The sequence below is a fragment of the Gasterosteus aculeatus genome, chromosome 13, assembly GCF_964276395.1.
Source record: "Gasterosteus aculeatus chromosome 13, fGasAcu3.hap1.1, whole genome shotgun sequence".
NCBI classification, from domain to species: domain Eukaryota; kingdom Metazoa; phylum Chordata; class Actinopteri; order Perciformes; family Gasterosteidae; genus Gasterosteus; species Gasterosteus aculeatus.
In genome coordinates, this window is record NC_135701.1 from 16,767,798 (window position 1) to 16,794,674 (window position 26,877).

Genomic DNA, 26,877 nt, shown 5'->3' on the forward strand with positions numbered 1-26,877 from the left:
TACTGCACATCTTAAAAAAAGTCATAGCTTCCATTAGTGAAGTTTACTGCTTTTTAAATTGATAACTTTTTTTTGTGTGTGTGTGGGGGGGGGGCTGCCAGCAGGTCAAAACTTGCCATCCAAACAACTGCTGGCTGAGTTACATACTCCTCAAACTAGAAAGTCGAAAATAATATCTAGACAACAACAAGGACAGTACTGCAGCAGTTGGAGTCATGGGGACTTATTAAACAGCACAGTTTCTTTAAGGCATCCTGAATAAATTATGCAGTGTCTCACACAAGAGATAGAGCTCGCTAAGAGAGTGGATAGTGTGCTTGTTTCACCTCCTCATCAATCAAGCATGGAAAGCAATCTAAATGCTGTCAATACAGGATGGCAAATAACATTGAGAGGTCTTTGGTGAATAGGAAGGGAAGGCGTTTGTAGGCGCGTAGCCAAAATGTAGGCAGAGATCAAGGCAGAGTTGGGTTTCAGCTGCTTGACGTCATCCTAAATCTTGCTTTAGTACTTGGCAAAATGTAATGTAAATATACAGCCGTTGCCAGCTGAAAGAATTGTCTCATCCCCACATATCAGAGGCTTGGATTTTCCTTTTATGCCAAAATAGAATTATAGCTTAAAAAAATAAACAAAAAACATATGGATCATGTTAGCAGATGGAAATAGTGACAAAGAAAGATGCTTTCTTTGCTGCATAACAGTTTCACTTACCTACAAAAGACCCCCGACAGTATTTTTACAGTTAATACACAAGTTGTTGGCATGTTGTGTACACTTTGTTGCTAATGTCCTGCTCATGCTACACGTTGTGTTAAGAGAGCTTACTGTCAAGCGGTAAGCAGGTAGTTTACCTGTCTAATGCTTTGAGTTCAAATACTAACATCAGAGCTGCTGCATCCTCACAATGATAATATCAAGTCTTGATTTAGATCTGTGATAATGTTTGAAATCCACACAAGAACCGTGTTCAGTGAGCATCTTAGCCTCCTAGTAATCCTTGTCTAGTGCCAAATGTTTTGTCTTTGTGAGTCAGCCTTCTAGAAATGACACCATACTGTTTTCATCATCAACGTTATCCTTAATACAGTTGCACACATAAAAAGAGCACAAATACTTTTGAATTGTGATTCAGTTTACACTCGCTTGTAGCTATAATTTTTTTTTCATCCATAGTCATTTTCATTTTTTTTTTTGCCTGAAGAACATGAGGCAGAAAAACAATTGATCTTTGAGGTAGAGCAAGTGCAGTTTCCAAAGCAGATACAGAAGAGAATCAATTTGAAGTAAGAGCACCCGGCGCCACAATTGTTCGTGGCTATCAAACGCTACCCTTTGCTGTCTCAGAAAACAAACAAACCATAAATCACTACTGATTGGACAGTGTGGGCGGCACTGGGTTCACCACAGCTCACACAAGAAAACCAAGATCCCGATTAGCGGGTATATATATGAAAGTAAGTAAAGCTGTGGAACCGTAATGCCAAAAGTGAAGCTGTTTTGTTTCATACAATCATTCCATGATTATCTGGATGATGATTGTTACCAGTAGGGTTTGTATTTAATGGTGGGGGGTAAATCAAAACATTATTTCATGTCGAGGGTTGTAAATAAAATCAGAGAATTTAACTATACCTTAGAGTTGATTGTTCGCTAAATCTCTCCCTTGAAACATAGATTTTCCGATCATAGCTTAGCAACTGTTGCTAGGCACAGAAAGCCTGTGAAGCTTAAGACAGATTCATAGCATTTCAAGTTGCTAATGAAAGCAACCCACGGGTCAAGTCTATACTTTGCCTACGATAACACTGAAGTGCACACCATGGCCAGTTGAATATTTAATAAGGACAGAATAAGGACTTGTAGTGTGAATAAATACATTTCCGGGATGTTATCCCTCCTGAGAATTGTTCTCTAAGCTTGCATTTCCATTTTCTCCACAGCCAATCTCTGATTGGCATTTAGACAAAGCTTCCAAGTATCCTGGAGAAGATTGACATTTGCAATGCTATTGTTTTTTCTGCATATTTGGACCGATAAACTATTTCTAGATGAAAGCAAACCCTCAACCACCACTTCTTCTCCATTTAATGGAAAGCAGACCTGTATGAAAGTGAACAAGTTTAAATGTCCTCTGTAGACTTTGGTGGACTGTGTCTGTTATATTTGAGCCATGCTTTCCCTGCCTATATTGCTCATATTGACGAGTGCTCGGCCTTGTAGTTCAACTGGCAATCTCAGCTATTTCATCGATGGCACTTTTAAAATATACAACACAAATGAAAGCAAGATAATAAATGAGTGAAACTGGTTTATATAATTGATAGTATATGTGAAACAAGCCTATCATATGTACAATCCATTTACTGCTTTATTGCTTCTGACTGCTATAATTCCACAGCAACACATTTGGTTTATCAACTTTTGAACTGAAAACGGTGTCTGCTGCTTTTTGAGACTGAACCCAAACAGATTGTTCAGAATACAGATTTGAAAAAATAACAACATTGGTTTCGCTGTTTAGAAAAGATGACACAATTGCATGGATCAACTGGTCTGTTGTATCCACTTGATTGGCCGGCTCTCGACTGTCGGTCCATTGCACACCCAGTTGCATGAGTGTCTGCATGTCGTATTACCATCTTACAGTACGGTGAGATTGACTCCATTCATCCGTGTTATTAGAGGCCTGGAGGGCAGCCAATGAAGAGGCTGTACAGTATGGCCCGGCAGAGCTCGCATGACAATTCAATTAGTCGTCTCCATCTTTGCACCACCTCCACATGACCTGCACCAGTAGTTTTTGCTGACGATCAACCTAAGGAAAGTGATGGCATCCTTGGGTTGTGCTGCGAACGCAACCAACATACTGATTGGCCGAGAGGACTTTAGGTTAATCGGATGGGTGGATAGAGCTTCTCTTTCTTTTTCAGCTTAGAGATTGGTTTCAGAGTAAAAGCTGCAGGAAAATTGGCAACGGTTCAATTTCAGACAACACAAAAGCACATTCAAATTACAGATTTCTCCTCTATTCTCTCAGAATGCGACTAGTGCTCCATTAATGACTACAATCATTTATCTTGCAGCTGCAGGACTTCAATTCTGACCTGTAATTTTCTTTCTGGATTTGTTTGTTGTGAAATCATTTAGCTAATTTCTGCTGAATATTTCAAACTGCTGAGTATGTAGAAGTAATTAATTGCGCATTTATTCCATCTGTTTCCACATATAATTCCTCAATCCCTCACCGATCCACACTGCCGTTCATATTTCTAGGATACAAATCTGTCATGAAGATTAGGCTTTTCAAAACCTTTAACTTGTATTATCTGATTACTGTTTTAGTGTATATGTTTCAGGGATAAGAACTAGTGATCTAGTGAGTTCTTGATAACAATACTTACCGCAGTTCATTATGCACTCTTTTTTAGTAATATGGTCATGTATGCTTAGCATGTTTCACATACAACAGAAGGAAATCTCTACTGTCTCTCTTTCATCATTGCAGCCCAGTAACCATAACCATAGCAACCGCAAGAAAGAGCTCACAGTCCACATCGTACGGGGTCTGTATTTGTGACAGAATTACACAATTGCTTGAAATGTTGAAATGTGTACAGTTTTTGCTAATTTGAGGAAAGTTATGATTTGGGGAGTCTACTAGTCTTGACAAAATAATATTCTTTGGTACGACTAATAAAAACAACAAACAAACCGAATAACCTGGTCAAATTAGTTAACAATACTAGCTGCTTACAAAGTTAAGAAAATAATAAACCATTTCAATCTCAACATCCAGATAACCTCTGTTTTTTTAAGTATGAGGTTGCTTTGACACAAAAAGCTCCAAACAAGTCCAACTACCAACCTGCCCTGGACATGTGTTCATTACCTGGTTGGCTGCATGATGTTAATCATGGTTCAGACATTCACACATGGTTAGAATGACATGTTGGCTTTTGCTCTTTTCTGCTGGCAGTGCATTTGGCAAACATCCACAGCCAACCCTGAATAGCCTTTAAATAGGATCTGTTTACGTGGAAATACTTATTACTTACTGATAAAACCACAAACAGAAAAGCACATAACTAGGGTTCAGGCAATTTGAACAACAATCCCGATAATCCTCAACACCGAACCTCTGACTGCGTTACTTGATCATTATTGACTCTAGCTGTGCTATACTTCCCAAAACGGTGTGCGGTCTGCAGAACACAGCCTAGACTCCACAAGTATCTATCAATCAGGATGCAACTTGAAACTGTCCTTGGATTGTCTTAACCACATCTTAACCTCCGTCACTCAGAAAATCAAATTCTGATTTAAAATTCAGAACAGTCTCATTTTGTTTTTTCATTCTTTCCTGACAGATAAACACAACACCTTTCATTTACACATCCAGTGGGAAAAGACATTAGGATTGATATAAAATCACGAGTTTCCCCACCCAAATTTGAAATGAATATTCTTTCACTTTTTAATCATTTTTGGGGCTCCAGCTATTTTGAGTTAGTCAGAACATAGTTGCGGCTCATTACCAGAAACCGGTATTGATAGATAGATCATTGACAGAACCAGCTGGTTCTATCAATGACGATGAATTGTCTCCTGTCCTCTAAAGTTCTTTTTAGGGTAGACACCCCTGAATGTAATTTATGCTTGTATATGCAAACAGAACTTCATATAGTAATACAGTCATGATAAAAGCAAGAACGTCCTCCAGTTCGGTTGACATTGTCGCTGCAGATAACTTTCTTGCAGTAAATGTAAGCCCACAAAACAGACAAACGTGTCTCTCTGGTCATTTTCCAAATGAAAGCCTCTTCCGACTAAATTTTTTTACACCCAGAGGGATTTCCCTTCTCAGATGAGTTGGTTTGGCCAATTAAAAAATGCTACAATTTAAATGAATTGGCCAAAGACCTTGTTGAGGGACTGGATCCTCTTCAGATTTTCAAACAAGCCTAAAGCTTTGCCAATAGAGAGACAGATCTGACAAGCCACAGAAAGTGGAGTAATCAACATTTTATTTCAATCCTTTATGTAAACTGGTAGTGCCACCGACATCAAGGGTCTCTTGTTAAATAGGGTCCTGTGTACATACAGATGTTCTACGCGTACGTTCAGATTAAAGCAGCGTGTGTAGGATTAGGTGGAATTCAGTGGTGAAACTGTAGATTGAACAACCTCTCTGTTTCTAGTTTCTTTAAAGTGGGCATTTTTTGAAGTAAACTACATACAATACTCCTGCCCTCTGTTTTTCAAGGAAACCATCTACCTCTCTTATAGAAGATGCAATGCTGAGTGAGAAATGTATCACCTGTAATGAAGCGAAGCGCACCGTGATGTACGGGGTTAAGATGTTCAAGGTGGAGGGAGAAGCAAGCATATACACATATTATCATTATCAAGCCTAGACCAAATTGTGGATTGGACAAAAGCAGACCTTTCCGATGGCTAGATTTAAGAGAACTAATAAAATAGTGTTATCTGCACAAACATGTACCTTGACTTGCAGCCTTTAGAAACTACTGCCTGATACTAGCCGAGACTCAAAAAATAAGTTAGAAAACCTTTTACTGGACTGCACAAAATGTATAAATTGTCCAAAGCTCCAAAATATTATCAAAACCAAACTAACAGAAAAAGTTTAAAATGCAACTGTGACAGAGTGGCTCAGTCCACTTCAATTTACCTGTCTAGTGGGTTGGTCTAACTCAGGTGGCTTGCCACCTATGCACCTCCAATCACGGTGGGATACCCAGCTGCAAACAATTATTCCCCGTCGTTGTGATCACAGGGCGGGGCTCTCCCCTGGAGAGTATATGTTTCAGTACACCTACCTGTGGTGGGTCTTCCTCTCCGCTTCTCGGGGGTATAATGGTTGCTTGGGGGCTCCTGTGAGACTCACCTGGTCGTGGCATTCGTGGGCTTTGGGTAAGTTAGGGTAATATCATTTGTTGGGCATTGTTTGGTGGTAGCTGATGCGCCTGTCTGCATAGTCAGCCGTGGTTTGGAGGTTGCGGCTGAGGGAGCGTGCCTGCAGGAAGCTGGTGTGGCAACTTCCCATTCTGTGCCATCAACGGTACTCACCAGCTTGTCGGCTGAGTTGGCTTGAAAGAGCGTGGTTCTCCAGCCTGGTGTATTCAAGTGTGACACCATATTCCGACGGTAGGCTGTCTCATCTGTACTGTGATTGCAGTTGCTCTGGCCAGCTGTTTTAAGCGATGTGTTAATTTGCAGCCAAGCGGCACTGGCCTGATGCACGGCTGACCAGCGGATCACCTGCGGAGGCAAGCCCCACAAGATATTGCGGAAACCCCCTCCACTGCTGTTCTGTCTGAACTCGTTTTGTGAATTAATCATTCTTTTCTTTGTTTTTGTTTGAGTGTGTGGGCCCCGTGGCCGATATTTTGTGTTTATTAATTGTTTTCTTTCTTTATTTAAGGAACAGGAGTTTCTTGGGCTGCTGGTAAGAGTGGTTGACTGAGCCTGGTGGTGGCGGTCCCCTTCGTTTGATTGATATTACTTCATCATATATTCAGCTGTGTGGTTTTCTTTTATTTTGTTTGGTTTTCTTTGCTGTGACATTAGGGACCGTCCACCCCCACCTTTTTCTCAGAAGTCATCTCTGCCAGCGAGCCCTCAGTCTTCTGTCCCCTTTTCCTGGTTTGATTTATTTCTTTTTGTAACATGGATGACTTTTAAGCATTTTTCATTGTTTTGGTCTAATCGTGTATCAATTTATAGACCATATCACTAGTCTCGAGACTGTCTTTTAAGAACGATGTACTCATAAATAAACGTATAATTTTGTATAATGGAATCACGTCTAGTGCCGGTGTTGTTCGAATCTGTGTCCTGTTGCTGACCATAATTAGGTGCTCCATGTCATTAATTCCGGGGGTGAAATTCCCACGGTGGCGTTGCTCGTATATTAATTAAGATTATTTGGTCGTCCTCCCGACATTGCTACAAACTTGGCGTTGCTGGCAGGACAACATTTTGAGCCGGACGTGTATTCCTTTTTTTGTTGTAAATAAATATATATATTATCATTTTTATTATTATTATTATTTTTTTTGTTATTTGTGTGAGTGGTTGTAGAGACAGAACAGCAGTGGATTAATTTGGCTTAACTATTGGATTTCTAAAATTTGCCTAGCAGGTTCTGCTCCTGTCCCTCTCTGGTACCATGGAAGAGGAACTGCAACAGCTCAGAGACCTTGTTATACAGCTGAAGGCAGACAATGAGCAGCTGCGCCGGGAAACGGATGCTTCGCAGGCTGGCCCAGGCTCAATCACACCAACCCTTTCAGCTCCGGTGAGTGGTGCTCCCTTAGCCGAGACTAGTGCTACCATAACCGAGCGACTGGTCGTGGTGCCACGAGACCGGCGGTGTCCAATATTTAATGGAAAAACCGGTGTAGGTGTGGATGACTGGGCAGAGGAAATTCAAGCCTGCATGCGCACTCGCCGCTTGACAGCTGCTGATCAGGCCCACTTCATATTTGATCATTTAGAGGGAGAGGCAAGGAACGAGATCAAATATCGTACTAGCACTGAACAAGCGGACCCGGTCCAGATTCTTGCCGTCCTGAGAGAATTGTATGGTTGCACTCGGTCATATATAGTTTTACAGCAAGCCTTCTTCGCTAGGACACAACAGCAAGGAGAAACCTTGCAGGAGTTCTCCTTGGCCCTGATGGCCCTGATGGAGCAGGTTAAGCAGCGGGCACCTGATGGTCTGCTTAATTCGGCCGTTCTTCTTCGAGACCAATTTGTGAAACATGTCCTTGACGGGGCCCTTCGTAGGGAACTGAAACAGTTGGTCCGTCGTCAGCCGTACGTCACCCTGATAGAAGTGCGTGCAGAAGCTATCCGCTGGGAACGAGAGGGACTCCCAGGTGGCGTTAGAGAGCGAAGTCATTCTCTTCCAGCCGTGTACGGTCTACAGTATGGAGTACAGAGTAGTCCTCGTCTACCGCTGGTTCCTGCAACAAGCTCAGAATTGGGAGAGCTGAAGGAACTGTTGAAACAACAGCAGCAACAACTCAACCAGCTCACCCAGACGGTGGCCTCCCTGCAGACTTCCTCTTTTCCGCCTCACCCTCGTCGTACGGGCCCTGTAATATGTCGTAGGTGTCAGCGGCCAGGCCATTTTGCCAGGGAGTGTCCTAGCCGACAAGCTCCCGCTCATGCTGGTTCGGCACTTGGTTTAAGTACAAGTATGCCAAGACCTTCCGCTCCTGCTTCCCATTCGGAAAACTGAAACCCTCTGAGTTCACGAGTCACAGCTCAGGTGGGGAGTCAATCGACTCAACGGGAGAGGCCGTGGGTAAACTAGTGTCATCTTGTCCCCAACTCAATCTTTTGATGGGAGGCATTAAGGTCCCATGCTTGGTGGATACTGGATCCATGGTATCCACTATAATAGAGAGTTTCTTTTTGGCGCATTTTTTATCTTGGGGCCAGGAGCGCCTACAATCTTGTCATTGGCTTCAACTTCGAGCGGCCAATGGCTTGGCAATTCCATACATCGGCTATCTTGAGCTGGATGTGACGTTGTGTGACCAGGTGTTTCAGGGTTGTGGGATACTGGTGGTGCGAGACCCTCCTGGGGGGTCGTCTTCAGTCCCCGGAATCCTGGGGATGAACGTCATCCGACGCTGTTACCAAGAGCTCTTTGGAGCACATGGCACTGGGCTGTTCACGTTGCCGGTAGTTAACCAGGCCCCTGATTCAGTTCTTGAAGCCCTACAGCAATGCCACCAGTCAACCACCCAACAATCCAGGGACCTCTCTGGAATGGTGAGAGTTCGAGGCCCACAGGCAGTACGCCTGCCTGGTGGGGTCATGCAGTTCATCGCGAGCACCTGTCCAGAACAGCCCTCCAGTCCAGTGGTGCTATTTGAGCCCAGGGCATCTGGGCTTCCGGCAGGGCTCCTTGCATCCCCCTGCCTTATCAAAGTTGTCCGAGGTACAGTGTACATCCCTGTAGTTAACGTAGGGACTACTGAAGTCCTCCTCTACCCACGCACCACACTGGGCAGTCTTGGTAGTGCCAAAGTAGTCAGTTTACCCACTGGGGTTACTGAAGTGAGATCAACCATGGCTACAGTTTCCTCTTGCACGGCTGGTGGCCCTGTGCAGAGTGGTATAGAGGAGGTAGACTTAACAGCTTTGGTTGACCAAGACGAAGTTGATGCTCGGCACCTTCTGCGCCAGTATAGCTCTGTCTTTTCGGCACATGTGGGTGACTTGGGGTGCACCGAGCTTATTTCTCATAACATACCATTGCTTGACGATGTCCCGGTGCGACAACGATACAGGCGCATCCCTCCATCGGAGTATGAGGAGGCAAAGGCCCATATTAATCAACTTCTGGAGGCCAAGGTGATTAAGGAGAGCAGCAGCCCCTATGCTTCACCTATTGTTCTGGTTAGGAAAAAGGATGGCAGTCTACGCCTGTGCGTGGACTACCGGCTCCTTAATAGTAAGACCAGGAAGGATGCTTTTCCCCTCCCTCGTATAGAGGAGAGTCTTGATGCCCTCTCTGGTGCCTGTTGGTTCTCAACTTTGGATTTGGCCAGTGGGTATAACCAAGTTCCAGTGGCGGAACAGGATAAGCCTAAAACGGCCTTCTGCACACCCTTTGGCCTTTTTGAATGGAACCGGATGCCTTTTGGGCTGTGTAACGCCCCAAGTACATTTCAACGGCTAATGCAGAGGATGTTCGGAGCTCAACATTGCCAGTCCCTTCTCTTATATCTCGACGACATTGTTGTGTTCTCGTCTTCCTTCACTCAACATCTCCAACGTCTGGACGTTGTTTTGAGTCGCCTACAGAAGGAAGGATTAAAGGTCAATTTGGGGAAGTGCTCATTCTTTCAGAAAGAAGTTCGCTATCTTGGGCATGTTATTTCGGCGAATGGTGTTTCCACCGACCCGACAAAGATTGAGGCAGTTTCTAAGTGGCAGCGTCCCCGCCATGTTTCAGAGCTGCGTTCTTTTCTGGGGTTTGCAAGCTATTACAGACGCTTTGTAGAGGGATTTGCCCAGTTGGCAGCCCCTCTTCATAAGCTAGTGGCAGAAAAAGCGGGTACCAAGTCCAAACGACGCCAGAAACAAGATCTTGGTTCGGAATGGACATCTCTGTGTGATGAGAGCTTTGAGGCTTTGAAGGCCAAGTTGGTTTCAGCCCCAGTTTTGGCATATGCAGACTTTTCTTGCCCTTTTATTCTGGAGATTGACGCAAGTCACAATGGCCTAGGGGCTGTCCTGTCCCAAGAGCAAGAAGGTAGCATTAGGCCAGTGGCCTATGCCAGTCGAGGCCTTCGGCCCACTGAAAGAAATATGGACAATTATAGTTCAATGAAATTGGAGTTTCTCGCCCTGAAATGGGCTATGACCGAGAAGTTTCGGGAATACCTGTTGGGCCACAAGTGTGTTATCTTCACTGATAACAACCCGTTAAGTCACCTGCAATCTGCCAAATTGGGGGCCACAGAACATCGGTGGGCTGCACAACTGGCTGCTTTCAATTTTGAAATTAAATATCGATCTGGCCGGAGCAATAGAAATGCTGATGCACTTTCTCGGCAGTACGTTTCGGACCATGGCTTATTTGAACAGGCTCTACCAGGCACATCAGTCCCAGCTGTACTTCAGCAAGCTACTCATTCGGACTCGCTACCCTCAGCATCTCAGGCGGTGATATCTGCTCTTCCGTCCTACTCGTGTGTGGACATTCATGCGATGCAGAATGGTGATCCCCTCTTAGAGGAGGTTATGGTTTTTTGGAGGCGGCAGGTTCCACCGACCCTGGAGGAAAGGCGAGAGTTGTCCAAGCCAGCCTTGGCATTGTTGCGACAGTGGGACCGCCTGGTTGAGACAGATGGTATTCTGTACCGCAGAGTGTTCCGATCAAATGGTGGAGAAGAGAACCTCCAGCTGATCTTGCCAGCTTGTCTAAAGCAGGAGACACTGAGGCAGCTCCACCAAGCGCACGGACATCAAGGAATCGATCGAACAACTGAATTGGTTCGAGAACGGTGCTACTGGCCAGGGATGTGCTCGGACATAAAGCAGTGGGTCCAAGAATGTGAGCGGTGTCAGGTCGCAAAGGATTCTGGACCAGTCATTCACAGCTTTATGGGGCACCTGTTGGCAGCCCGTCCAAACCAGATTGTTGCCATGGACTTCACGATCTTGGAGTCTTCCAGCACTGGCATGGAAAATGTCCTCGTAATGACTGACGTGTTCAGTAAGTACACAGTGGCTGTCCCAACTCGGGATCAGCGTGCTTCCACCGCGGCTCAAGTCTTGTTGAACGAATGGTTTTTTAAGTTTGGGGTACCGAGCCGCATCCACTCCGACCAAGGCCGCAGTTTTGAGAGTGCCTTGATACGGCAACTTTGTTGTTTGTATGGGGTGGAGAAATCCCGCACTACCTCATACCATCCTGCAGGGAACGGACAGTGTGAGCGGTTCAATCGAACCCTACACAACCTCCTGCGCACGCTTCCAGTTTCACGAAAGCATGACTGGACGTCATGTCTTCCGCAGGTCCTGTTCTGTTATAACACCACGCCCCACCAGGTAACAGGGGAATCTCCGTTCTTCCTGATGTTCGGCCGCGACCCTGGGCTTCCTGTTGACTTTTTGTTGGGTCGGGTCCGCGACCCTGTACCCGGGAAAGTACAGGATTGGGTGGTCGAGCATCAGGCCAGACTTAGAATGGCTTTTGAGGGGGCGCATGATCGTCTGTTGGCAGCGGCTGGTCGCCGCAAGGAGCGGTATGACCAGCGGGTCCATGATGAACCATTGCGGGTGGGACAGCTTGTCTATATGAGAGACAACGGTGTCAGGGGCCGTCATAAAATCCACAACATTTGGAGTTCTGTGGTATATCAGGTGCTTAGAGCGCCTCATGGCGAGGGTCCGGTGTATACTATTGCACCGGTAGACAATTTGGAGAGATTGAGGAATGTGCACCGCAACATGTTGAAGGCTCAAGTGGGGCCTGCTACGGTGGCCCTTCCCGTTCCTTCACCACCGTTACCAACAGTAACGGAGGGTAACTCCTCCAGCGATGATGATCTGTGGGTCATGGTCTCTGAAACCACTGGAACCGGCTACCCAACTACTAGGGGACCCGCTGTGGCAAAGGACTTGCCTGTCCTTGATGCGCCTCTGGCAAAGGGCCCGGCCGACACACTAGTTACTTGTCCATCTCCATCAGAACCGGTCGGTGTCTGTCAACCCGCTGTTCGTCGGACTGGTCGGTCCACTGCTGGCAGGCACCCTAACGTCCATCATCTTCCACGGCCTGCTGGTTGCTTTGACAATAACCCTGTTGAACTGCCGAGGGCTGTGTCCAATGTTCAGGTGGCCTTCCATCGGCCTTGGTGTTAACCTCTAGACCTTTCCCCCCCCCGTCCCGTAGGTTCATCGCCGGGGCGACGATGCAAAAGCTGGGGGTAAATGTGACAGAGTGGCTCAGTCCACTTCAATTTACCTGTCTAGTGGGTTGGTCTAACTCAGGTGGCTTGCCACCTATGCACCTCCAATCACGGTGGGATACCCAGCTGCAAACAATTATTCCCCGTCGTTGTGATCACAGGGCGGGGCTCTCCCCTGGAGAGTATATGTTTCAGTACACCTACCTGTGGTGGGTCTTCCTCTCCGCTTCTCGGGGGTATAATGGTTGCTTGGGGGCTCCTGTGAGACTCACCTGGTCGTGGCATTCGTGGGCTTTGGGTAAGTTAGGGTAATATCATTTGTTGGGCATTGTTTGGTGGTAGCTGATGCGCCTGTCTGCATAGTCAGCCGTGGTTTGGAGGTTGCGGCTGAGGGAGCGTGCCTGCAGGAAGCTGGTGTGGCAACTTCCCATTCTGTGCCATCAACGGTACTCACCAGCTTGTCGGCTGAGTTGGCTTGAAAGAGCGTGGTTCTCCAGCCTGGTGTATTCAAGTGTGACACCATATTCCGACGGTAGGCTGTCTCATCTGTACTGTGATTGCAGTTGCTCTGGCCAGCTGTTTTAAGCGATGTGTTAATTTGCAGCCAAGCGGCACTGGCCTGATGCACGGCTGACCAGCGGATCACCTGCGGAGGCAAGCCCCACAAGATATTGCGGAAACCCCCTCCACTGCTGTTCTGTCTGAACTCGTTTTGTGAATTAATCATTCTTTTCTTTGTTTTTGTTTGAGTGTGTGGGCCCCGTGGCCGATATTTTGTGTTTATTAATTGTTTTCTTTCTTTATTTAAGGAACAGGAGTTTCTTGGGCTGCTGGTAAGAGTGGTTGACTGAGCCTGGTGGTGGCGGTCCCCTTCGTTTGATTGATATTACTTCATCATATATTCAGCTGTGTGGTTTTCTTTTATTTTGTTTGGTTTTCTTTGCTGTGACATTAGGGACCGTCCACCCCCACCTTTTTCTCAGAAGTCATCTCTGCCAGCGAGCCCTCAGTCTTCTGTCCCCTTTTCCTGGTTTGATTTATTTCTTTTTGTAACATGGATGACTTTTAAGCATTTTTCATTGTTTTGGTCTAATCGTGTATCAATTTATAGACCATATCACTAGTCTCGAGACTGTCTTTTAAGAACGATGTACTCATAAATAAACGTATAATTTTGTATAATGGAATCACGTCTAGTGCCGGTGTTGTTCGAATCTGTGTCCTGTTGCTGACCATAATTAGGTGCTCCATGTCATTAATTCCGGGGGTGAAATTCCCACGGTGGCGTTGCTCGTATATTAATTAAGATTATTTGGTCGTCCTCCCGACATTGCTACACAACGTAAAACATATAAGTGCCCATCATATGGTCCCTGCACAGGAACAGGTTATTGTGTGTGTAGTTTTTTCCTTTGAAGATGGTCTATTATTTGTTGCATCGCTTGAATCTTAAAAATACCAGGACATGCGCACACACACACACACACCTACACACACACACACACGTGGCCACACACCACCTCAGTGCTGCCTGTACACTTCGATCTCAGATCTCTGAGCAACGCGGGGCCTAATTGTATCTTGGAGCTACTGTGATGCTGATCTCTGGAGATCTCATTATAAGATCCACAAGCTGTTCAGGCACGTACCCGCTCTCTTCACTCTCTCATCCCGTGGTGCACATCATCATTTTATGGAATCTCCATCAGCCGTTCCCAGTATTGATAGAATAAAACAATTATTGTTGATGAGGAAATTGCACCATGATCCGAAAGCGCGACAAAAAGGTAAACTGTGAGATGTTTGATCTTGCTGTTAGCTGTCTAGCGTCTCGTTAGCAGCTCTTTTCTGAGCGCTGAGAGCTTTTCTGGCACAGATTTCTCTCTTTCAATACTCAGGTTTTCCTCATGGTTAACAGGAATCATAAATCATTCACGGTGTACAATGTAACACGAATAACGTTGTGAAGTGGTTAGGTCTATGCATGAAAACTACTTAGTTGGGATTTGAAAAATTACAATTACAAGTCTTAATCAGATGCTAAAGGGTGCCTTGTAAATCAGACACTGATTTTGTATTTGTGTGTATAATTGAGTGTCACTGCATGCAATAATTATGACTACAGTCTATGGATTGTAGTTCTTTTTATCCTACTATATACTGATAATAACAGGAATGGACACAGCAAAATGTAACGAGCAGGACTGGGCATTGAGGGTTACTGAGAGACAATTCAAACTAATAATTAAACTTGTGTCATTAAAACCTCTGCACTCATTGAGTCGATCATCTGTCCAGGTCACCGTGCACTCTGGGAAGTAATTGTGCTCAGATTGCTATCCTGGCTCTCTCATGGTCATGCATATATGTGCAAACAGCCCTGGCGGTCCAGGAAATTAGCTGCGGATTCGTTTTACATTAAGTGCTGCATTTTGCGAGGTCTAAAAAAGAATGTCGTCGGGATGAGGAATAAGGTAGAAAAAAAGGGCCCATTCACATGAGACGGATGTCCCCCCTCCGCATCTCCAGCACTACTTACTTCCAGTAGATCCTTCTCAAATACACCCTCCTCACCCTCCACTATCACTCACCATCACTCTATCATCCAATCTGAGGGAAAATAAGCATTGGTAACATACTTGATCCCTAACGCTTACTTCAAATTACCGGCCATCTGCACCAGACTTTTTTTGGAGCTGGTTGTGGATTGGCTCTGCAGTCAAGCCACTGAATCCACCCATTCTAACAATCATTTTTTGGCTCAGGTTATCTTCTCATATGGGGTCCGTGAGAAATTGCACTGGCAGTGTGTTTGTAAACCTTGTCTGACACCAGAATGAGATATTACCCTGGAGGATGAAGTGGTATTCGCTTAGAGGACATACAGATGATGTATCACTTATGAATTGATCAGAGGCAAAGAAGCATGACATTATGGCAAGTAAAGGCAATCTCTCAGGGTAAACCAGCTGGAAATCAAATTAGAATAGGCCTTTGGAACATGCAGGTTTAAAAGCATGGCTAACCCTGAAGAAAAAGGACTTTTCACTTCCCATTGCTCAGTGTATCTGAGCTTATGGAAGAAAATATTTGGACACACGAGGCAGCCTCCTGTGAATGCAGCACATGTGGTGAGTGCTTTCAGCAGGTATATATATATATATATATATATATATATATAGAAAAAAAGGAAAATGGACAAAGAAGGTTTACACTTAGTTCGTTGAATTGTTGACAGAAGTGATGTAAAAGACAAAGAAGGAGAAGTGGCTCGTCATAAAAATTATTTTATTATCCTAATTTTTATCAGAGGACGAATATCAATTATTCACTTTTTACAATATATTACTATCATTAGACTGCTTTATACATTGTTTTATATATTAAGAATTTTCAAATTATTTTGTACATTCTTCCGCCACTGGCATTACCCGGTCATATTTAACAGAAAATGAGGGAAAAAGGCACATGATTGCGCCTGTCCTCTGTGAACAATGCAGTCCAAAGAAACAAAGACCTGTAGTGGTTTGTGTGAGAGCAGGTGAAATACCCCCCCACCAGGTGATGGGCAGCCCCTTTGAAGCCTGTTACATGTCTTGCCAACGCAGCACAATGTGTCCAAAGCAATTTTCTAAATCAAAGCCCAAAACATTCACTTCGATGTGGCAATTGAAAACCACAACTTTTCACAAGCTCAGATGTTTTTTTTTCACATAGTTTTATCATATAAAAAAAAAGATTTACTACGATGTCGAACCACCTTGAGGGAATGCACTGTGCACTGCACTGTTTTGTTACTTAGTTCTGTACATGGATCTGAATGTCAGAAATGTGAGCCATTTCAAACAATCCAACTCGCCATAAGGTCTCTGACGACACGCAGCTCAGTGCAACACATTAATTGATCCGATTGTTCTTCTAGATTTAACGTTGGAAAGCTCTGTGGCCGGAGGGCAGCTCAGTGCGCTGCCAAGTCTCCATAGCATGAAACACCACACACCAGCTCCATTAGTCTCATCTCGGAACTGTCCACATTTTCAGACCCAACTGCGACTTGAAACACTGTCCGAACTGTGTCAGAGGTTGTTCTCTCGCTTCAATGCCTGGGGTGCTTAATCCAGTTTCGTATCATCCACTTCTGACCAGAGCATCTCTGGACCACCAGGCGGAGGCCAAAGTTGGCATCCTTGGACATTTCAACCTCCAAACACCGTCCGGTGTCCCTGCTTATGATTGGGCCATTCTGCAACAGAAAACACAGGAGTATGACCAAACACGCGCAATAACCGCATCATTAGAACTCACGTTAAATGCCTATTGTTACAGTACCAAACATAAGGTTATAAGTTCACATTCTATTCACCTGTGTAAAGTCCCAAAGCCTCTGGGACACCCTTGAAACAGTGTCACATTTTTTCAGTCTGGGAGTGCGTCCTCTGCCATCATCAACGAGGCATTTTGTGTCAGGCAGGAAGGTGGTCGACCCCAGGGGTCCTAGCTGGAGTAGCCCCTCAGTTGCGTAGCGGGCAAGCTGCAACGTAGAGAAAACCAATGTGTCACACTGCTGGACTCACTCACAGCGGCATCAATCAAAGCCAAACACAAAACACATGACTTGTTAGAGGCTTTATAGGGAGCACATTAACACCCATGGAGAGCACAGGCCGAAAACGGCTTTCAATGAGATGGGGGGTCCGTGTTTTGTAGTTCTGCACTTTATATCTTTTATTATTAATATATGTTATTACTAAATAGGCCTGTCAAAATGAACTCGTCGATCTGAAATGCGATGGATGTGGCCGAGATTAATGCGATAAAAGATTTTAACGCAGTTAACGCAGCATTGTTTACTTCCGATGTGCCGGAAGGACCCCTGTGACCCCGGAAACAAAAACCGGCGCTAGCTGCAGTCAGTTAGATGGAGAGAGCGAGTCGGTAGCTGAAGATAGAGAGAGATTTTTGTATCTGAAGCAAAACAAACAGAGGCGCAAACACCTGGTGGAATTCTGCCTTGGAGATGGTCAAATGGTTTCTGTTTGAAATACGATACAACAGTTTCTAAAATACGCACTTTCTAAAGTGATTACTCATTACGTGTAATATTTAGTCTCGAGAAGAAAAACAATGAATGATTTTCAAAATGTGCGATTAATTTTTTTTTAAATCTATTGACAGCCCTATTATTAATACAACGTTTATTTTGAATAGGGACTCTGTATGTACCGAGCGGAAACAGAAACAGTGTTCCTGACCTAAAGCTTCATAGTGTTAAGTGTAGGGGAACTGACAAAGGGTCAGTGTTTGACAAGTTGGGAGAGAAGTGCCTTACTTCTTTGTGCGAAGTGCAAATAAAAACAAATATTGCACATTTTATTTTTTGACTGGGAAAAATCCATACATAAAACACAGGACACATTGCATGTGGTGTTGTAGAATATCTCAGTGTACAGAAGTGCAATGAATCAACAGTGATCAGCTGCCCCAATATTTCCTCAGACACAGACCCTGGCTGTTTTATTCCGCACATAAAAGGCTCTGTGGTGATACGTATCGGTTACGTAAGGATACAGTAGAGATAGCATCTATTATTTATGGCAGGAAAAAAATTATGCCGAAGATAGTGAGGTCCTGGGCACAACAGCAGCTCTGCCTCAAGGGGAACAGCCATACATGACTGAATCACACACACACACACACACACACACACACACACACACACACGCACTGTCTTCTACAAAGGCTCGGGGTATCAATGTTATTCTCACCGTAACTCTATGGAAGAGTGTGACACAATGCCACTGAAAACAAACTGAAGAAGCTAAAGTATTTCTAAATGCTGACATGTGCCTTTCTGTCCAATGGCAAAATTTTAAAAAAATCTTTAAAAGAAAATTTCATTGATGGATAATTTAATCAATCGTAAGCATGTTTTTGACCCTTTGTATCAGGTCCTTAGGACTATCCTCCCCAAAAACCTTTAAAAGAAATTCAGTTCAAAAATGTAATCCACTGCAAAAGCTACTATTGTCTTCAAATCCTGTTGAAGTAAATTTTCAGCATGTTAAAATTTGATACAGCTTTGTCTGAATGGAGGATTTAGAAGCATCGATGGAGGAACTGGAGCTGGAGTGAGGGGCCTGCGTGGGTGTCGCTCCTTGGAAAAAGAGAGAATGCAGGTGGTTTTAATCCAATGTTCTGGCCTAAAGAGTCACTTCAAACAAATAGGAATATAATGAAGAGGCAATTTCCAGGTCACTCACAGTTCACTGGAGCTGGACTGCTTAGGCTTTGGACTAAGGAATGTCAGACATTACATAAACATATTTCAAACTCAATCTACTGCGAGACACTTTACTGTGAATTTGTGCCGTTCTTCTCCAGGTGAAAGCATGAAGGTCATTTGGATGACAACCTCTTTGTGGAATTTTGTATTGCTGGGTCTTGGGTCTTTCTGGGTTACAGGTTAACGTTCTAAGCAGATTTATCTATGGTGTAAACTATGACTATGGGCAGAAGGCAAGCCTCATAGAATCCCTACTAATACCTTTTATAGCTCAGTCTGGCAGCAGTTTATATGCTAATACATCTTAAATGGGACCATAACAAATAATTAATGTAAGGAAATGATTCCGCTAAGCCAATTAACCTGTGACTCATGCAGCAAAATTAGATGCTCCATTACCTTTGTGCCATTGCAGAAGTTCTGCAGCCACTTTCTGAAGGTCAATCTAATCTCAAGTTTCTTAATTAGCTCATTAACGGTCTCACGCTGTGACAATGTCAATACAGGACGGGGTGTTTGTTGATTGCCTTTGGATGTAATCCCAAAAAGTCTACCTTTCCCGTACCTTGCTCCACCAGAAAGTTAGAAGTATGTCTATGCCACAGATTATAACACACATTTTAAGAAGGGCTTGGCTCGCATTTTCTCTTCATAAGATATTAAATTCAGGCGTGGGAGTTCCATTTCTAAACGAAGCTTTAAGTTGTCCCACAGTTTAAACGGTACAGAGGATGATTAGCACCATGCACATCCAAGTACATAGCTTGGATTTTGCTACAAAATACACACCTTCAGACACATTAGACGGATCAGCACTCTGGGTATGTATACGGCAAGATTCGGGGAGATCGTTATTCCAGTTCCAGCCTCGTTAAAAGTTTTATAATATGTCTTTATTCAGCCTGTTTTGATGTTTAAATGATTTATGCCGCAAACTCTGCTTATCACATCAAATGTGGCATAATGTGATCATGCTCACGTTGTACAGCTGGCAGAGTTGTTTGAGAGCTATGAACAAGGAGCGACTCTGACGCAGTGGGCCCCGGGGCACAGACATTCAAAACACCCCATCATCTGTTTTTTTCCATTGTTTTGCATTTCTTTGTAGTCATTACACATCTCTGTGGGGTTTTCTTTGTCTCTTTTTGAAAATGTTGTGTCTCTTTGCAATGCTTTGTGAGTCTTTGTAGTCGGTTATTTGCATGACACTTGGGGTCCATGAGCCTTCTCGCTCTGCAGGCCAGTTAAGTAATTCGTCCATGAGACCAATGATGTGACCTGCTGAGAGTGTGTTCACTATTCTATTATCTGTCTCTCCTTGTTATTGCACTGCTACACATACAGTACTATAATTCCCAGCATTAGAAATGGAATAACACACAAAGGCAGGAGCACCACCCAAATATTGGTAAAGGATACATTACAATATTAAAAGTGACGCATTGCATTATTTGACAAAGGTGAGGCATTATCCATGATTTAGACCTCCACTGACTGAAGAATTATTCTGGCCAATTATATTTAGGCCTAAGCAAACGGAGGGTAAAAAGCAACGCAAACTCCCTCTATATCAGCAAATCGGATTCTGTCCCGCTTATAGTAATGTTGATCATTACTATAATCTAATGATACAAAGAGGTTTCTGTAGAGGAAAGGAGGAGAGGCTGGTGGGCCTCCTTATAATACCCTTTCCCCTGCCGGATAATGAACATGTCACTCACCAGCAAGAGAAGCAGTTTTGAAAGGTGGAAAATATAAGGAATATACATGAATAGAATTTGCATGATTTGTCGTCAGGAATAGTAATTTTGTCTTTGCGCAACATCAGAGACAACAATGTTACGCCCACAGTGTCATTTGTCCTGGTATCTGTTCGGGTGAAGGTCATACTGAGCACACATTCTTTTCTCCAGCAGCATCGACCTGCATATTCATATATCTACCTGCAGCCCCACTCGGGAGTGCTGCGGTGTTTTCTGATAGAGCTCCGATTTAGCTGTTGGTGAGGCCTTGCATCGTACTCTGAATGCTATCGAAGTCAAAACTGTCATTATCCAGTGGCCTTAAACCAGTGAAATAATCCAAAAGTAATTTCTAGCAGTAACTTGAAGCAGTTTTGTGTGTGCAAGAATTGATTTGATGTAATACGGTGACCATGACAACACTTTCAATTAAATTTAAAAAAGCTTTTCTAGTCATGCCAATATATTCAAATTCATTTTTACGGACATAGTCTTTGGTCAAACTACATTGTACGTATACCCACCACATGCCAGAGGGATTATTGATCTCATCTGGCCTTTAAATGCTTGGGATCCTCCAGAGCTGGACAAACGTGACTGGGGAGAGGGACATCTGGAATACCCGCCTAAGCTTGCAATCACAACGCAGCCCCGGATAATCGGAAGTAAATGGGTGCTTAAGGCAGTCAGATTTCTTTTATTTTTACTAGGACCCCAAAGCCGTCCATAAGTGCACTTCATCTTTCACACCATGTTCAGGATTCTGAATATAATTCATTAAGATCCAGAGGTGTTTAAAACATGCATTATATATATATATATCTTTTAAGAGTGGCCGGTTGGAATCCCTTTATTATACTGTATAGTCGCCTACCCACTGGCGGAGGAGTGTACTGAGGGTGATATACAGTCCTAGACTGGAGGTGCAGTTGAGAGACAAGCTGACCGTTTCACAAGTGGAAAGCTAATTTCAAACAAATAAAACCCCTAAAAGTCGTCAGCTAGTAACCGGCTGTTCCGAGATTGCATGTATTGGCAATTCTCTCTACACTGACTGTTTAACTTATATAAGCATAGCATGCTCACATGTTATCGGGTAGCATAAAATGTGTTTTCCATACATGAGCATCCTGCTACTTATCTTTGATAGTTTAGAACTATTTAACCAGAATACTTTTTAAAGTATGCGCCTTAATCAAATCCTCGGACAGGCTCTTTTCCAATTTTGTAGCTTGCATATTTCGATTTATAATTGACTGTATTTCCAATTTGGGAGATCATTTTATAATCTGCCTAACTGTGGGTCTTTGGAGTATCCTGGCTGTTCCTTTAAAGGCGTCAGTGTGGATGTGTGGAAGATGAGAATAAATTGATTCATAAATTTAAGAATGAGTGTTTACAGTTTTTCAAACGTAACATAAAAAGAAAGCAGACAATGAAGAATTAATGAAGACAAAAGTGAACGTGGATACACAAACAATTTCTGACGCTGGTCTGACCTGCGAGGACATGCCATGGCAGGGGTACAGGATGGCTTTGTCATCGTCCTCAGAGCCCTGGTCCAGGCAGTAGCCGCTAGCTTTGCTGTTCCTCACCTGAAAGACAACACAGAAGGTCCAGGTAGCATACGATTTCTTTAGAGTCTGTGGATGAAGTCGAAAAGATACAACAGAGAAGCCTCTTATGTATGGTGGGTAAGAGGTGCATTGCCGTAAAGATTAGACTTCGGGAACAGTTTAAAGTGTTGAAAATGTGCTTGTTCAAATGTCAAATATGCCCTTTCATTAATGTGTCAGAATCATCATGTTAATAGATGGATTTGCGTTAAACTTATAATGACAAGATGAAAGATGAATGCTGACAAGATGAAAAGTTTGCACGACTTCACAAATTCAGCTTCTTGTGTGGAACTTTCCATTGATGGGCTTGACTCATGGTCTTCTTCGAGAGGCTTATGTCACTCCTTAAACATGTTAAATGATGTAAAAGCGGGGTAGATCAAGTATTCTTGCCGAAGCAGAGGAGTCACAGGTAAGGAAGGGTGCTGTGTTGTAGAGCCAGACGTGAATGAAACGTTCAGACCACTCCAGATGCATGAACGATTAATAATCATAATCCAAAAGTCAGATGGTTCTTGACATTGAGCCACAGTGTTAAATAATGTGTTTGTCAAGATCTGCCAGGTTACATTTGCCACAAAATGTATTCCGAAAGCAAATCAATGTATTTGTATATTACCAGTGAATCTCTTTCCCCTTTGAGCAAGTTACACCACCTCCCGTCTATAAGATTCACTTCAGCTTGTTCACACAATCCTATATCACCTCAACGTGACGACCCGGCCTTGGCAGGATATTAACATGCTGTGACCAGTCCCTGCCCGTCTCTCCCTCTCCTCCAGGCTTCCAGATGGCGGTGTGCATTTGAGCATGAGCTTCGGTTCTGTGTGATATGAATGCGTACGGCTTCATTTCCAGGTTGTGACACATTTGCCATGTGCTGTTGTCAGGGACGGTTCCACTCGATCGGTCTGGTCAGCGTGCTCGGGCTCTTGTGATGATGCTCAGTGACAGATGAGACTTACTTCTGCTGCGGCGGCCGTGTGGCAACACAAAGCCTGCCGACCGATGTGAAATACTGCCACTTAAGTGGCGGCCGCGCTGAGGAATCCATTAGCTGCGTGCATCAGTCAAAACAGGCGGCAGGAGAAACAATTTTGATGAATCTAGAGGTGTATTTTGATGCATTCTGACATTGCATTCGGAGAGCGCATTGATTTGCCAATGTTTTCCATTGTTGAAATGGATATTAAAAAAAAACGGTGTCTGTCTCTGGAGTGTGTTCAATTCTTCAACTTGTCATAATCCTGTTTCCTTCCCCCACTGTGATAAGTCAAGCCCAAAACAATCAAGTTGGAATGAAAAACTATGCTGCATTGCTTATAGCAACTAGATACCTTTACCTTCTACAATAGGGAATTATTAACCATTTTTGTTTTTCATACCAGTTTGTGCTCAAGCACCGCTTACTTGCATTGTTGTTGTTTTTTATACACTACAACAGATATCAGCGGGTCATCAACAGGTAATATCTATTGTTTTGAAAAAAAAGACACAACAGAATAGATCTTAACAGCTCATAAATCCAGCTCATTTTTCTGTTTTTATCATCCATGTCGTATGCGTCCTCTTTAAACCACAGCTCTGAAATAAATAGACGACGAGAATGGAGCCAAAAAAATATCGTGAGTATTTTAAGTAATCCTGTTAGCGAGTATCTCACCTCGCCGTATGTGATGGTGTTGTTGTAGATCCGCATCTCCGGGTACACGTGTTCAAGGTACCAGCGAAAGCTCCGACATTGCAGTCTCTTCCTTAAGGCCAAACGCTCCGAGACATCCCCGAAATCAACTCCGGGGTTCTGCCGACAAAGGGTGCAAAACAAAGAGGAAGAAATGCTCTTAGCCGGCAGGCACTTCACTTCAGAACCAATTGAGAATACGAGCTGCTGGAGAAATTGAAACCGCAGGAGCGCTGAGGTGCTGAGAAGACGCAACAAGCATTTAGTTAAGAGACGAATAGATGTGTGGGACCTTTATTGTTCTTTCATGAGGCTGAAATTCTAATCAGCTGCTTGATTTTGAGCCCAGCGGGCCCTGCACGCCGTACAGAGGTGGCTTCCCTGATTGATTATGGGAAAGCCAGGCTTCACTTCCGGGCATGGAGGTCTGATCCTGACACATGCACACCCATGCGCACACGCCCACACAAAGCACCTATGGGGATACACAGAGCGCGGCTTAAAGGTGCGTGATGTGCAAATGAACATGCATTTTCCATATTTATAGAAGATATACACATTCATATAAAAGAACAAAGACATTTCCACAGAGATTCATGCAAATCCACACATTCACGCACACCGACGCACACAGTTGTCTAATTACAACACACTGTTTCCAGGCAAATCCTTCCCGTCAGTTTCTCCGCTCTGTAGGAATCTACAGCCAGCTGCTGAACTTGATTTCAACATCTGTTAATAATGCATTTTAGTTGAAATGTATTTTTTGTCTCATAAAGTGACACTAACAAATGTTCTAGTGGAAGGTTATTGTCTTCAGTGTTTTTAGCAGGTCTTGCCACTGAAGAGAATAATGAAAACCTTCCCCAGCCAAAGTAATTCGGCTCCCAGCAGGTACCTCAGACAATAACACAAATCTGGGGATTGTGCGTATGGGAGGGTTGGGGGGGAAGGGGGGGCGGACGGCATAATCGTAGCGCCGGGTCTTTGTACTGTACACAAAATAACTCTGCGCCACAGGACAGCTCAGGTAATAATGCGCCTTGCCACAGTGTTGGTAATTACACTGAAAGAGGGCTGTGGCCTAAATTGTCTAGTTTGTCAAGCCCCCGTAACCCGCTAACACAGTGGTCCCCAACCACCCCAATCGCCGCACCACAGAAAGAATATATATTTGTTCATTTTGAAAATTGACCAGATTCTCTCCTAATTATGTGCGCTCATCCCCCACATATTTCCCAAGCGTTTTTCTTCATGTTTACCGGTCCGTGAGGTAAAAAAGGTTGGGGACCACTGCGCTAACATGTTCTCCAAGCTGCACTCCATGGTTACACAATTTTCCCCGCTGGTACTTCCTGCCTACACTTTGTTAGTTCTCATGTAAACATGTTTGTGTCAGATTTCACGACGACATGCAGGCATCCATAGCATTTCAGACCTCTATGCTAATGGGCTTTCAGACGCGTCCTTCTCAGACAATCATCTCATGCACGGCTGAAGAGGCAATTAGGATGCAAAATTAAACTCTTTATTAATAAAAGTAGCTGTTTACTGTTTTGTAGCCCATCTCAAAGACCCTTGAAAGCAATTACACTAAACTGATGTGTCTCAAGATAGACTGATGAGTCTCAGCTCATTCACTTGGGGCTCTTCTCTCATCTGTTTTGGAGTGCGGCTCCACTGCTTCCTCGCTCTGCTGCCGGTATGAAGGTCAAATGGGATGAAAAAAAAACTTACGTTCATGGGAATGTTCCAGGCCATGTAGACGTGGGATTTGTATTCATCCATCCACACCTCAGCCGCCCTCAGGGCATTGCGCTTAGCGTAATAATCTATGTCATTGTTGTAGGGCTTCTTGGTACGCTCGATGTGAGCCACTCTGGCACATGGGAGCACTTCCATACTTCCTCCGCACTGCCACACCTAGACCGCAGCAGGAAAGAGAGTGCGTGTTTGAGTCACATGTGGATTTGTATAGGGAGGTCTGCTTTTCATACACATATTATACACATTTGTAAAAATGGAGGATGCTTTATTACAACAATCTCGGAGCGGTAGAAATCAAACTCCTCCACAGATTTTGCTTATCAGAAGTGTCACTCACCACTAGTCACTACTCAACTGTCAACTATTGATCAAAAGAAGTGCACTCAGGAATAATGACTTCAATCAGGCTCCAGCTTTTTAACTCAAAATCTACCTTCCTCAATCCGAATGTTAAAAAAAATGGCACTGTTTGTTTTGTTAGCAAGAAACAAACCTACGAGGGTTTGGAAAAAAATAATAACCAAATGCAGTACATTAGGAATCTGTAATTAAAGTAATTACACCAGAGTATCTGTAAGTTTTGGGAATGGAGGGCAATTGTGGGTTCATTACAGTTTTGTTCTTACTGTTATAGTTTTGGCCAGTGATCATGATAACATGGTACGTGATGTGAACACAGGAGCACAGCAACAGTGCTACAACAAAGTCACTCGAACCTGGTAAATTATAAACAAGACAAGTTTGTGCAACATTTTCTATATCTTGAAGTCAGACTAAGAGTAGGCAAAGCCCTGCACAGGGTGCGTGCAGCTAAAAATAGTGCAAGTGCTGAAGGTCAGTATTGACTCCAGAGCTCGGTCTGTAAACAGTGATGGATGTTTGTGACCTTTTTAAACAACACATTTCAAGATCTTATCAAGTTACTCAGTGAGTACAATCTAATCATTATAAATAGAAAGGGTGTCCCGAAACCACAAAAATGCAAACGCTAAAAGGCTGTTCGACCAAAGATTCCAGAGAAATCCAAACTTTAAACCTCGTTATAGCACGATTCCGATCACCGCTGTCCAGCTGAATGTATTTACGATCCGTACAAAGTTAAATCCCATTTGTGTTATACAGCATCAGATAATAAAAGGAATACATCCTGCTTTAGATAGTAGTGTAATGAATAAGCTTGACATTTTGACCATTCATCATCGCGGTGATGAAATTGAAACCCAGTAGTTAAAGGAGGGAAAAATGACAGGGACGAAAGGTCAAATATGCCCTTTCATTAATGCGTCAGAGGCATCATGTTAATAGATGGATTTGCTGTCAT

The 26,877-nt window shown here is 43.8% G+C and overlaps 2 protein-coding genes and 2 long non-coding RNA genes across 4 annotated transcripts in view; 3 read left to right on the forward strand and 1 right to left on the reverse strand.

Moving 5' to 3' along the window:
* Positions 1 to 24,497, forward strand: part of LOC120830835 (uncharacterized) — a 192,074-nt gene extending 167,577 nt beyond the window's left edge. Inside the window, exon 13 of the transcript XR_013452013.1 lies at positions 24,486 to 24,497. The gene's annotated coding sequence lies outside the window, so the exon portion shown is untranslated. The remainder of the gene's footprint in view (positions 1 to 24,485) is intronic.
* On the forward strand, positions 5,661 to 6,826 carry LOC144386281 (uncharacterized). The gene is made up of 2 exons (XR_013451970.1): positions 5,661 to 6,171; positions 6,244 to 6,826. It is a non-coding gene; the product is annotated as an uncharacterized LOC144386281 (long non-coding RNA).
* On the forward strand, positions 11,465 to 13,651 carry LOC144386282 (uncharacterized). Its single transcript, XR_013451971.1, has 2 exons — positions 11,465 to 12,996; positions 13,069 to 13,651. It is a non-coding gene; the product is annotated as an uncharacterized LOC144386282 (long non-coding RNA).
* galnt9 (polypeptide N-acetylgalactosaminyltransferase 9) overlaps positions 15,736 to 26,877 on the reverse strand; it is a 58,812-nt gene continuing 47,670 nt past the window's right edge. The window contains exons 7-11 of the mRNA XM_040195870.2: positions 25,527 to 25,712; positions 23,772 to 23,909; positions 21,989 to 22,084; positions 16,828 to 16,995; positions 15,736 to 16,707 (exon numbers count right to left, since the gene is read on the reverse strand). Coding sequence (XP_040051804.1) covers positions 16,561 to 16,707; positions 16,828 to 16,995; positions 21,989 to 22,084; positions 23,772 to 23,909; positions 25,527 to 25,712 — 735 coding nt within the window. The 3' untranslated portion in view covers positions 15,736 to 16,560. The remainder of the gene's footprint in view (positions 16,708 to 16,827; positions 16,996 to 21,988; positions 22,085 to 23,771; positions 23,910 to 25,526; positions 25,713 to 26,877) is intronic.